This window comes from Molossus molossus, unplaced genomic scaffold, assembly GCF_014108415.1.
Source record: "Molossus molossus isolate mMolMol1 unplaced genomic scaffold, mMolMol1.p scaffold_m16_p_6, whole genome shotgun sequence".
Taxonomy (NCBI): Eukaryota; Metazoa; Chordata; class Mammalia; order Chiroptera; family Molossidae; genus Molossus; species Molossus molossus.
Window position 1 is genome coordinate 40891792 of NW_023425399.1, and position 14489 is coordinate 40906280.

Sequence of the window (14489 nt, forward strand, 5' to 3'; positions counted from 1 at the left end):
TATTGAGAACTCCTGAAGCTCCTTAGCTATCAGAGCAGTGGCCTGTCTCCATGGATTTACCTATATCTCCTATATTCAGCCATAGATCAATTTCTCTGAGATTTTTTCGAATCACCTAAGAACCTGACAGCAGAGGCAATTAATATGGTCCTGTAGAGGTTTAAGACAAATGAAGTCCTGAGCAAGAGAGGAAGTGGTCTTTACCTGTTATTCTGCAGACCCAATTTGTGTTCCACGTTTTTTTCCAAAGCAAGAAGTAAGAGAATTCAAAGAGCTAAAATGTGTGATCCCAGGTCCAGGCTTTAAGGAGGAGGAGCTTTATTTGGGGAAAAGATGCAAGTCAATACACGTGAGCATTTTGAAACTATACAAGAGACTGTTCAGGCTGAGGTATGGTTGTAATATAGGTAGAACTATTCCTTTGGTACCACTTTTCCTGACTCTCTTAATTCTTGTTTCTTTCCTTCTAACCCTAGAAACCTCCATCTGGTCAGCAAATCTCAGTTGAGAAATTAACTGGCCATGAGGTGTGGTACCTTTCCCAGATAATTACACTTTCATGAGACTAAGCATTCATATGTGCAAACGCCCCCACACACAAGATTTAGAACGGAGTTGAGCAGAAATCTTTTGAGGCAAGGAGAGGCCTTTTAATACTATCTAAATCACACTGACTGACCCTGCTTCTCCCATAGAAGTTCTCAATTTACCCCTTTTTCACTGCTGCTCTTCTTTCTATACTTCCCTCTGACTAATTCACAGCTGTGATCTCTACTTCTATCCTTCTTTGTTTCTGTAATGTTATATGTTTCTGTCAATTGCACAATATAGTTTTTTGTTTTTGTGCTTCCTCATTGGTTGGTAAATACATGTACAGCAGAGCCCAAGGCCCTCCCGTTTCCCTCTTCCCCCATCCTTATTGCAAAGTGCAGTTCCCCACTCAAAAGATTGCAGTAGCCCAGGGAAACAGTCTTGAAAAATATCAGTAGACTGCGGAGCCTGACCCATTTGTAAAAGGCAGAACCCAAAATGAAATTGACAAGCAATTATCAGATGAGCCAGTTTTCATTCAATCCTTGATGGATTTCTTTGTTTTCTAGTTTTTATTACTTAAACCTCTTGACAGAAGCTCATATTGAAAATAAAATTACAAAGATCTTTATACATGGAATGATGTCCAATGTTCTATCAAACAAAACTTTTAACTAAGCCTGAAAACCAGCACAATGAACAAATGCAAAGAAAGCTGCCAAAGGAAAAGTAATGGGTCTGAACTAGAATCTTAACTGTTTGGAGGTTCTGGACTCATTTAAGACTCTGTAAGCAGCAGTGGGCTCTCCTGAAACAAGTAAATGCATAAAGGCACAAAATTTGGGTTGGAGGCCATGATCACATACCTTCTGGAGCATCTAGGGATTGCCTAAGGAAAAGAGCTCTAATCCACAGGAAAGCAGGAAATCGGCTCCACAAGGATGCAACACACCTTATCTGTTTACAATTGGTTGCCAGTTTCCTGCTGTTGAGGAAAAAGAATATGTGAGCTCAGAAAGAAGATTTAGCTTGGAGTCATGATTATCAGTGGGGGGAAAAAAAGCAGGAGAGAAGGAAGAGAGGAAATGGAAGTGCTGCTGGGATCCATAAAATTTTACGGCATAATGAAAATTTCTAAAACCTCTGCAAATCTGAGTTAGCAACATTATGATACTGTAATCCAGCCTGAACCTTTTGCTGTAAATTATTCTTTCACTTCATTTTTTTCTTCTTTCTAGAACCACACATATTTTGCATAAAGAGAAAAAGGTGCTGGTATAAAAGAAGAAAAGGAGGGTGTGTGTGTGTGTGTGTGTGTGTGTGTGTGTGTATGTGTATGTGTGTGTGTGTGTGTGTGTGTGTGTGTGTGTGTGTGTTTAAATGAAGAAAACATTTGAAAATATATAAATGCTGACATATATGAGACGTTTCTTCCTGGAACAGTCAAATGATATTTGGGGTATTAAGATTGTATTTAGTGTCTTTTCTGTTTGTGAGATTAGCATTATGTTTAAGAAACTGAGAAATGCTGAGCTTTACATCATTGAGGTCAGTGTTGGCAGAAAGTACCCTATACGACTGTTAAGTCACACAGCATCATTCTTTCCCTGCCTGTGGTGGGTCTCATGCTTGGACAGTGACCTTCTCAGGCAATAGCTTCTCAGATACTCAGAGAGCAGCAGATTTGGGATCTACACTCCGAAGATAAGAGGCAAAGAGGATTCAGAAAAATAACCAATGGCTACAGGTTAATCTTCTCAGTGTATACCCAGTTTACCTGTTTATTGCCAGTTTCCCCTTTCAGCTCCACAAGACCAATTAACTTCATTTCTCCCATAGCCAAGACACTGTTTCTAATCCAAGAATCTTAGGTTGTGAGTCCCAACACAGCACAGGGGATGTCACTTACCAGCCTGGTTATCCTCTAGTCACTCTCATCTTTTGCAGGAATTTTAGCCTGCAATCTTTTGGATGTATAGCCACGGTTCCAAAGGAGGATGGCATATAGAACAAGACTGCAACAGAAGCAGTGTGGTGGGAAGTGTTCTGAATTTTCAGTCAGGAGACCTGGAATTTTTCTGAGAGCTCAGCTTAACTGGGCAAGTACTGCCCCTCCCTGAGCTACAATGTCTTTCTCTAGTAAATGAGGCAGGTAGCATAACCATGTGAAGTGACCTCAGTATATGACAATAGGAAGTGGTAGGGCTTCCGGCTTGAAATTAGTCCTCTTGAGGACATTCAAATTTAATTTTTAAAATATGTTTACATTTTTAGACTTTCAATTTTGAAATAACATTAGACTTAAAAATGTGTTGCAAAAATAGTGCACAAGTACACCCATGTTCACAGCAGCATTATTTATAATAGCCAAAAGGTAGAAGAAACCATCAATATTTGAATGGATAAACAAATGTGATATAGTCATACAATGGAGTGTTATCAGCATTCAAAGGGAAGGGAATTCTGACAACACTGCACATTGGTGAACCTTGAAGATATTTGGCTGAGTGAAATAAGCCAGTCATAAAAAGAAAGCATTGTATGATTCAACTTATATGAGGTACCTAGGGTACTCAAATTCATAGAGACAGAAAGTAGAGTGATGATGGCTGGTGTTGGGGAAAGCAGAGAATGGTGAATTATCATTTAATGGATATAGAGTTTAGTTTTGCAACCTGGAAAGAGTTCTGGAGATGGTTGCACAACAATGTGAATGTATTTTAATGATGCTGAACTATATTCTTAAAACTAATTAAAATAAAACATTTTATATCATGTATATTTTGCCATAATAAAAACATTACTTTTTTAAAAATTTTACACAGAGTTCTTGTATACCCTTTATCAGCCTTCCCAATGTTAACATCTTACATAAGCATGGTATAATCACCAAAGCCAGGAGAAATCATTGACATAACACTATTAATTAATCCATAGGCATTGTTCACATTTTTTTTCTGATCCAGGATATGACCTGCATTTAACTGTCATGGCTCCTGAGGCTCCTCCAATGTGGAAAAGTTATGCAGTCCTTCTTTGTCTTTTACAAAGACTACTAACTAGTTACGGGTTTGTTTAATGTTTTCTCCTGACTGAATATAAGTTATGTACTTCTGGCGAGAAAATCATATAAAGATGTTATGTCCTTTTCAGTGCATCACAAGAGGCACTTGATTTTGACACCTCATCACTGATGAGGTTAACTTAGATCACTTGGTCAAAGTGATCTCTGCCAGGTTTCTTCACTATAAAGATGTTTTTTCTCTTGGTTTATCATTATACATTAACTTTAGCATCCTTTGGTGATGCGTGCTAGCCACAATGATTAATGTGGTATTTCTTAAATGGTAATTGTTTATTTCTGTCAATTTTCTGTTTATTAATTCTAATTCCACTCTAAGGAAGTTTTCTTTTTTTATTTTAATTTATTTTTTATTTATTTTTTTGTTACAGATATTTTCCCTTTTTTACCCCATTGGCATCCCCCACCCCACCCCACCTCCGCCCCATCCCCGGCTTAGTTGTCCATGTCCACTGGACATGCATACATGCATATAAGTTCTGTGGTTTATCTCTCCCACCCCCCACCCCCTCTTCTGAGGGATGTCAGTCTGTGCCCTACTTCCATGTGTCTGGGTCTACTGTATTCCTCAGACTGTTATGTTCATTATATTCCGTATATAAGTGAGATCATGTGGTATTTGTCTTTTTCTGCTTGGCTTCTTTCACTTAGGATAATACTTTCCAGGTCCCTCCATGTCATCTCAAAGGATAAGAGATCTTTCTTTCTTACCGCTGCATAGTACTCCATTGTGTATATGTACCACAGCTTTTTTATCCATTCGTCCACTGGTGGACACTTGGGCTGTTTCCAGATCTTAGCTATTGTAAATAGTGCTGCTATGAACATGGGGGTACATATATTCTTACTGATTGGTGTTTCAGGCTTCTTAGGGTATATTCCCAGCAGTGGGATCACTGGGTCTAATGGAAGTTCAATTTTTAATTTTTTGAAGTAACACCATATTGTTTTCCATAGCGGCTGCACCAGTCTGCATTCCCACCAGCAGTGTATTAGAGTCCCCTTTTCTCCACACTCTCGCCAACACTTGTTATTTGATGATTTGTTGATGGCGGCCATTCTGACAGGTGTGAGGTGATACCTCATTGTTGTTTTAATTTGCATCTCTCTGATGATTAGTGATGTTGAGCATTTCTTCATATGTCTTTTGGCCATTTCTATGTCCTGTTTGGAGAGGTGTCTATTCAGCTCCTCTGCCCATTTTTTAATTGGGTTCTTTGTCTTCCTTTTGTTGAGTTGTATGAGCACTCTATATATATTGGAAATTAACCCCTTATCTGATACATCATTGGCAATGATGTTCTCCCATACAGTGGGTTGCCTTTCCATTTTGATGACTATTTCTTTTGCTGTGCAGAAGTTTTTTAGTTTGATGTAGTCCCATGTGTTCATTTTTTCCTTTGTTTCTGTTGCCTTAGGTGATGTATCAGTGAAAATTCTGCTGCGTATGATGTCCAAAATTTTGTTGCCTACATTTTCTTCTAGAATTTTTATGGGTTCACGGGTCACATTTAAGTCTTTTATCCATTTTGAGTTTATTTTTGCATATGGTGTAAGTTGATGGTCTAGTTTCAGTTTTTTCTGCATGTAGCTGTCCAATTTTCCCAACACCATTTATTAAAGAGGCTGTCTTTACTCCACTGTATGCTCTTGCCACCTTTGTCAAATATTAATTGAGCGTATTGCCTTGGGTCCATTTCTGGGTTTTCAGTTCTGTTCCACTGGTCTATATGCCTGTTCTTGTGCCAGTACCAGGCTGTTTTGGTTACAGTCGCTTTGTAGTATAACCTGATATCTGGTATTGTGATCCCATCTACTTTGTCCTCCTTTTTCAAGATTGCTGTGGCTATTCGGGTCTTTTTTGGTTCCAAATGAACTTTGAAGAATTTGTTCTAGTTCTATGAAATATGTCGTTGGTATTTTGATGGGGATTGCATTGAATCTATAGATTGCTTTGGGTAGTATGGACATTTTAATGATGTTAATTCTTCCAATCCATGAACAGGGTATGTGCTTCCACTTTTTTATATCTTCCTCTATTTCTTTTTTCAATGACCTGTAGTTTTCTGCAAATAGGTCCTTTACTTCTCTAAGGAAGTTTTCCTTCTCCTCCATTCAAATTTCATTTCTAAAAACTTGGTAAAACAAAGTGAGAATAATGTTCCTCTAATGCTCACTAGCACTTAATAACTCCAAAGTTTCTTTCTAGTTTTAAAAATTCCCAGATTTACCTTGCCCTTCATAATAGGAAATAAAACTATAAGTTCACGCCACCTGATAGTGGTCAGAGGCACAGGACTTTGGCGAGCAAAAGGTCAGCATAGTTACATTTTTCTTTTCTTTTTTTTTCTTACTTCCCTCCTTTTTTTTTTTTAAATCAAATCTTAATATTACCCTGAGTATATCAGCAGGATTAAGTAGAGAAGACATTCAAGAACCACTGCCTTGGAAAATATACATGAAATACTTATGTTTAATTTGCCACATAAAATGTGGTTTTTAATGATCAGGAACTAAATCTGAAAGTGTTCTAAAGATATTTATTCACATACCAGGCCTTTGGCCAACTTTGCTGTGCCCTTGTAGTTCATCCAGTATCTCCTTCTCTGGCCCCAAGTCTCTTCCCCTTGTGCTAGGAATGTCCTTTAAGGTCCACTGTATGAGCATCTCCAGGCTTGACAGACAGAACTAATATTATTGTAGAGTTTCAAGTTTGGACAACCCTGAAAACTAAAGGAATAAACCTTTTTTTTTTTTTTTTTTTTTAGTTATTTATTTGTTCCCATTATCTACTGCTGAATAACAAAGCAACCTAAAACTTCTTGGTATAAAACAACCATTTATTATGCTCTTGAGTTTAAGATCATAAATTTAGACAGGGCAAAGTGGGTATGGCTTATCTACGGTCTACGTGAGAACTCTGTTTTGAAGACACAGTAGCTGAAGGATGACTGGAATGGCTGAAGTCTGGAGTCATCCAGGCTTCTTCACTTATATATTTAGCACCTGAAATGGAATGACTTGAAGAGGCCCAGCCAAGATTGTCAACCAAAACACTACACATATTTCCTGATGTTGTGTGGTCTTTCTCATAACATGGCAGCCTAGGAGAAGTTGAACTTCTTAAATGGCAAGTCAGAACTTTAAGAGCAAATATGTGGTAAAGTCACATGAACTCATATGACCTAACTTTAAAAGTCACATGACATTACTTTCACCATGCTCTTTTAACTGAAGCAGTCCCATTCCCCACATTCAAGAGTTGGAATTACGAGCCTCATCTCTTGGTGGATAGAAAGGGTGTAAAAAACTTATTCCTAAGCTTTTTAAATAACCACACAAAATTGAAACATCAGGAAAATATACACCCTAGAAATTTCACAAAACATTCCCCATGTAGTCAGTTCCTCTGACTGAAATAATTTCTTCTTTGCATTTCAGTAGCCTCGTGTCCATAAGTCTTTGTATAGCACACTGTACTCTAATGATAAAAATAGTAGTTAACACTTATTGAGTGCTCACTATGTGCCAGGCATTATTTCAAACTCTTTCTATGCATTATATCACTTAATTCTCATGATGAAAAGGAATGGCTTTATATAGAGAATAAACTGAGGCCCAGAAAGAAGAGTTAAATCACTTACCAAAAGTCATACCACTATTAAATAGAAAAGCCAGAAACTAAATCAAAGCAGTCTGGTTTCAGAACTCACGCTATTAAACCATTCTATTACTGAGTACCATTACTATGCTGCTATGTTCAAATCCAATTTCCCTAATGTATTATAAGCTATTTGCAGACTGAGACTGTTTCATATTTATGGTGGTCTCTCTAGCACCAAATACAGTGCCTGGCTTATGAGAAGGAATAGAAAAATGCACCAAAGACACTAGCAGGCAATTCAAACAGAAAAAATGTAAATGTCTCATAAACATATAAAAAATTACACAAACTTTCAAAATAGTTTAAAAAATCTAAATAAAATGTCATGTATTTCCACCAAATAGGCAAAAATTGAAATGTCAGTCAATAGCCCAGGCTGGTTTGGCTCAACGGTTAGAGCATTGGCCTGCAGACCAAAGAATCGTGGGTTTGATTCCCAGTCAAGGAAACTTACCTCAGTTGCAGGTTCAATGCCCAGCCCAGTTGGGGTCATGCAGGAGGCAACAAAGCAATGTGTCTCTCTTACATCAATGTCTCTCTCTCTCTCTCTGTTTCTCTCTCTCTCTGTTTCTCTCTCTCTCTGTTTCTCTCTCTCTCTGTCTCTCTCTCTCTCTGTCTCTCTGTCTCTGTCTCTCTGTCTCTCTCTGTCTCTCTCTCTCTCTCTCTCCCTCCCCCCTTCCACTTCTCATTCTATCTAAAAATCAATGGACAAATATTCTCTGGTGAGGATTAAAAATAAATAAATGAAATGTTAATAAATGAGTCAATAAATGTTAATCCAGTGTTGTTGAAAGTGCAGTGGATATTTTTGTTTCAACTCACTTTTTGGTCATTCTTATACAAACTTAAAGAAAAACTTTTTGGAAATATTTCTCAAATTGCTAATGTGTATAATCTATAACTGAATGATTGAATTCCTAGAATTGATCCTACAGGAAAATACATATTTATGCATATAGTAATATTTCCAAAGCTATTCATCATAGCATTTTAAAAATAATAGTTTTACAGAGATATAATTCATAACCCAGAGAATTCTCCCTTTCAAAATACACAATTTAGTGATTTTTGATATATTCAAAAAGTTGTGCAGTCATTACTATGATATGGTTTTAGAAAATTTTCATCTCCCCAAAAAGAAACCCTCTACCATTACCAATACCTCTTCATTTCTGCCTCCTCCCAGCTCCAGGCAACCACTAATCTACTTTCTGTTTCTGAATATTTTTCTATTCTGGACATTTCATATAAAAAAAAGTGATACAAAGTGATACAATACAATTTGGTTTGGTGGGTGGGGGAGTGTTGCATGCATTTTACAGCTTATTTTAGTATATGTTATTTTATTTGGTTTCTCTATTGGTGATATTAATATAATTATCCTTTTTATGTTGTCGACAGTATTGCAGATGTCCCACATACTCTCTCTACCCAGTGCCCACCCCTCTCCTGGTCTTCAGCACACTATTGTTTGTGTCTATGGGCTCTGCATATATGTTCTTTGGTTAATTTCTTCCCTTCCTCCCAACCCCCTGCCCTCTAAGGTCTGTCAGTCTGTTCCATGCATCCATGCCCCTGGACCCAGTCTGCTTATTTTGTTCATTAGATTCCACAAGTGAGATCATGTGCTATTTGTCTTTTTCTGGCTTATTTCACTTAGCATAATAATCTCCAGATCCATCCATGCTATTGCAAAGAGTAAGAAATCCTTTTTTGGGGGGTGGAGGGTATGTGCCCCTAGCGGGAACCGAACCTGGGACTCCCTGGTCCGCAGGCCAATACTCCAACCACTGAGCCAAATTGGCCAGGGCAATTCTTTTTTATAGCCAAATATATGGCTATTTTTGTCTGGCTTCTTTCACTTAGCATTACATTTTCAAGGTTCATCTATGTCATAGCTTATATCAATACTTCATTCCTTCCTATTTCCAAATAACATTCCATTGTATGTGCATTCCACATTTGGGTTGTTTCCCATTTGGTGCTATGATGAATAATGCTACTATTTGTGTACAAGTTCTTGTTTTATGTTCTCTTTTTTTTCTTGAATGTATACCTATGATTGGAATTGCTGGGTCATATGGAAAGACTGTGCTTAACAGTTTGAGTAACCACTAAAGTGTTTTCCAAAATGGCTGTGCCATTTTATTGTCCCACAAGCAATGTATGAGAGTTCAAATTCTCTACACATCCTCGGCAATACTTGCTGGGGTTTTTTGTTTGTTTTTGTTTTACTAGTGGGTGTGAGTGATATCTCATTGTAGTTTTTATTTGTATTCCACTAATGACTAATGATGTTGAACATTTTTCATGTGCTTATTGGCTATTTGTACATTTTCTATGGAGAAATTGATATTAAAATATTTTTCCCATTTTTAAATTGGGTTATATAACTATATTGTTGATTTGTTCTTTATATATTCCAGTATATGTCACTTATCAGAGAAATGATTTGAAAATATTTTATCTCAATCTGTGGGTTATCTTTTTATTTTCTTGATGATTTCCTTTGAAGAACATTCTTTGTTTTAATTAATTTCAATGGATGTATTTTTTCTTTTCTTTTCCTTTTGTTTTTTGTTTTTGTGGTACGTGCCCCTAGCGGAAACCGAACCCAGGACTCTCTGGTCTGCAGGCTGACGCTCAACTGCTGAGCCAAACTGGCCAGGGCTGTATTTTTTCTTTTGTCCTTGTGCTTTTGATGTCATAGCTAAGAAATCAATGCCTAACACAAGTCATGAAGATTTACTCCCATGTTTCATTCTAAGTATTGTATGGCTTTCTCTCTTACATTTAGAGCTATAAATTATTTTCAGTTTAATTTTGCATGTGGTATGAGACAGGAATCCAAATATATTTTTTATATGGATATCAGTTTTCCAAGCACTATTTATTGAAAAGACTATTCTTTCCCATTGAATTTTCATAGAACCCATGTTAAAATCAATTAACCATAACTTTATTATTAAAATTATTTCTGAACTCTCAATTTTATTCCATTGAACTACCTCTCCTTATGCCAGTTTCATGCTGTCTTTTTGTTGTTGTTGTTGTTGTTGTTGGCACTATTGCAGTTGTCCTCACTTTTCCCTCTTTGCCAACCTTCACTCTGCCCCCACCTTCCCTCTCCTGGACACTGTTGTCTGTGTCCATGGACTATGCAAATATGTTCTTAGGCTAATCTCTTCACCTTCTTTTTTTTTATCCTCACCCGAGGACATTTTTCCATTTTTTGTTCAGATAGAGTGGGAGGGAGAGAGAGAAAGAGAGAGAGAAAAAGAACATCGATGTGGAAGGGACACATCGAATGGCTGCCTCCCGCATGACCCAACCCGGGCTAGGGATCAAACATGCAACCGAGGTATGTGCCCTTAGGGAACTGAACCTGGGTCTCTCTGGACCGCAGGCCAATGCTCTAACCGCTGAGCCAAATCAGCCAGGGCTCTTCACCTTCTTTTATCCAGACCCTTCCACCTCCCTCCTTTCTGACATCACTCAGCCTGTTCCATTCATCCATGATTCTGGTTCCTTTTTGTTCATCAGTTTATTTTCTCATTAGATTCCACATATAAGTCAGATCATATGGGATTTGTCTTTCTCTGACTGGCTTATTTCATTTAGCATAATAACTGTAGCTTTGTAGTAAGTTTTGAAATTGGAAGTGTGAGTCTTCCAACTTTGTTCTTTGTCAAGATTGGTTTAGCTATTCTGGGTCCTTTGTAGTTCCATATAAATTTTAAAATCAGCAAAATTAGGGCATATTGCCATCTTAAAAATCCATAAACATAAGATGTTTTTCCATTTACTTTGATCTTTGATGTTTTTTGATGATGTTTTGTTCTTTTCAGTGTACAAATCTTGTACTTCTTTAGTTAAGTTTATTCTCAAGTATTTTATTTATTTGATGCTTTGTAAGTGAAATTGTTTTCTTAATTATATTCTTGGATTGATCATTTCTAGCATATACAAAAAATAATTTTTGTATATTAATTTTCAATCTGGCAACTGTGATAAGCTCATTTGATAATTCTAACAGTTTTTTGTGGATTTCTCAGGAGTTTCTATGAACAAAATATTTCTACAAATAGAAATAAGTGTTTTTTCTTTTTAATCTTGATGCCTTTACTTCCTTTTTCCTTACCTAACTGTTCTGGCCTGAACCTCGAGTACACTGTGGAATGTAAATGGCAAGAACAGACATCCTTGTCTTGTTTTAATCTTAAGTGGAATGCGTTCAGCCTTTCACCGTTAAATAGGTTAGCTGTGTATTTTTAGATACACTTATCAGAATGAAGATATTTCCTTTCACTCTGTTTTTTAAATTTTTTATCATAGAAGTGTTAGATTTTGTCAAATCCTTTTTCTGCATTTATGGAGATAATCATGTGGTTTTGTCCTGTATTCTACTGATATGGTTATTAAATGTATTGATTTTCAACTGTTAAAACAACATTGCATCCCTGGGATCAGTTCCACTTGGTCATGGTGCATAATCTTTTTTATATGTTGTTGGATTCAGTTTTCTTATAATTTAATTACAAATTAATTATACATTTTATAAATTGACTATATACACCCAAGCTTCACAAATAAATTAATAAAATTAGAAATGTTCTGACATTATTGCTTTTGTATTCTTTTTGCTTCTTTTACTTTCTTCTCCTTCAATTTGTTATAGATAGTGATCTATAATTTCCTCTTCTTTTTGTGATGTCTTTGTCTGGTTCTTGTATCAGAGTAAGATTAGCCTTAGTTCTTCGAACTGAATAATCTCAATTGATTTATCTTTATGTTTACTGATTCTTTCTTCTGCCAACTCAAATCTGATATTGAAACCCTCTATTAGAAAATGTATTTTACTTTTTGTACTTTTAGTTTTAAATTTTTTATTTGTTTTTTAAAATATATATCTATCTCTTTATTAACAATATCTATTTGCTAAGATATCATTCTAATACTTTCCTTCTCTTTAGATGTGGGTCCTTTAGTTTAGTTGTGTTCTGTTTTTAATATATTTATGATAGCTGACTTAAAGTCTTTGTCTAGGAAATCCAACATCCAAGCTTCCTCAGAAAGTTTGTATTTACTGCTTTTTTTTCCATATGTATGGGTCATATGCTCATTTTTGTGAATGTGTCCTATAATTTTTTTTTTAAATAATACAATGTGGCAACTCTGGAAATTGGAATCATCAACTCTCCAAGTGTGTGTGTGTGTGTGTGTGTGTGTGTGTGTGTGTGTAATCTCTGGGCTTCTTGTTTTTGCTATTGTTGCTGTTTATACATTTTGGTTTTATGTTGTTAGTGACTTCCTATAATGTGCCATTCAATCTCTGTTAGCTCGGTGATCAGGTAATGATTGAACTGAGATTTCCTTACAGACTCTGATTCAATAAATTTTTTTACTCTTTGATAAGGGTCTCTGTTTATATTGGGGTATGCTACCTAAAAATTTCATATTGGCCCCACCTACATTGGTAAAACCTTAATTAATATCCCTTCTCTTTTCTTTAAAACCATAGGTGGCAACACACATACCTAAAAATGTTAATAGAAAATACTTGGAGTATTTAAATGTTTTTTAGTTTAGGAACCCCTTGAAAATATGACAAAAAGCGTGTCTTAAATCTCCAAAAAAAAATACATATATGTCCATGATTTTGGCTATAATTTTCAAGGGTTCAATTAATTTATTAATCACATTAAGAACTAAAAACAATGTATTTTTATATATATGAAGACATATGGAGAAAGGGAAGAGATCTGGGAACTTTGAGGTTCCATTTTCATATAACAGAAGATAAAAATATCCCTAGAGGGGAAATGACTTCCCTGAGATTAGATAGTAATAGACATGAGCTACATTCAGGTCTCTTAATTCCTAGGTAAAGACTTTCCTCACCAAATTGCCTTGAATCATAGAACGAATGACAGTTCTCTTAGATTTTTACAGACCCTGAGTCCCACATAAGCTCTCACTACTGTGGCTTCTCTATCTCTGACACTCATATCTAATGCCAAAGAACTTTAGGAAAGGGAGATAGAGGGAAACCTGTCCTGTCATTCAACAGGTACTAACTAGATTTATATGGTTATGTGGTGCCCAGCATGATGAGGGGCATCAAAGGGTCACAGAGAAAGACCAAGACGTAAGACAGACAATCCAACTGTGAAGACAGGACTAGGTCACAACATGATGCTGGAGCAACCCAATATGTAATAATAAACACTAGTCCCAGAAAGGAGAAAGGAGAAAATTGGTGTGGATATGAATATAAAGGCAAGGCTCCATTGAGGAGAAGAAAAGATTGAAAAATGAGTAAAAACTAAAAAATGGAGGAAAGAATAAAAAATATTGTGGAGGGGAAGGGTAATGGGCACTATGTGAGAGAAAGTAGAAAAAAAAAGGAAGGAGTACAGTGACAGGGAAATAGAGGGCCAAGTCTGATAGAAGGTTGTAGTAGTTTTCTCATACACATTTTTATCCTATGGAGCCTCAACATGCAACTCCAGCTTTGGTGTACCTGTTCTTGGGCCACCTCCAGAAGCTAACAGTGTCATATGTCTGTTTGACTCTTCACAGCTCCCCTTCACTGAAGGCCTGTACCACTTTTATCACAATGGCCTTGCAAAGACCAAGAGAAGACGCAGCCTACACCACAAGCAGCAGCTGGAGAGAGACCCCAGGGTGAGTTTTTCTGGGAACCTACCTTCCAACTTCTGCCACTACATGCAGGACCATTGGGGAGTATAAAAGAGGGTAAGCAGGGAATTTTGAAGTAAAGACATTCAATGTATTGAGATGGGCCAGCTGAGTCCTTGGAAAAGTGGTATCAAGGACTCTCTGCTCCTCTATCTCATGTATTATAAATAAACTCTTAATAGGACTGGGAGAGGAGTAAACAAGGATATCATCCTTTACTGGCTGTCGTATCCTGCATTATTGTGTGACAACTTCTGGTTGCTTGAGAACATGTTTTGTCCTATGATGGATGGAAAGATTCCAAGCAGTTTAGGGCATCATTTTATAGAAGGTTTCTGTTGGTGAATCCTCATGCTCTGAGGTGGGCGTCATACCCCATATTATGAATGGGAAAGTGAGAGGGCCAGTAAGTGATCATCTCAATATCCAGGCATGGTTTCAGTCATGGGAGCATCTCAGCTCCTCTTCTCATCTTGTATTTTCTCACACTGACCTAATTTATCACTATAT

At 36.7% G+C, this 14489-nt stretch overlaps 1 protein-coding gene across 1 annotated transcript in view; it reads left to right on the top strand.

The window, feature by feature from the left end:
• Positions 1 to 14489, top strand: part of PCSK2 (proprotein convertase subtilisin/kexin type 2) — a 322138-nt gene that overhangs the window by 32335 nt on the left and 275314 nt on the right. Inside the window, exon 2 of the mRNA XM_036245861.1 lies at positions 13860 to 13964. Coding sequence (XP_036101754.1) covers positions 13860 to 13964 — 105 coding nt within the window. The remainder of the gene's footprint in view (positions 1 to 13859; positions 13965 to 14489) is intronic.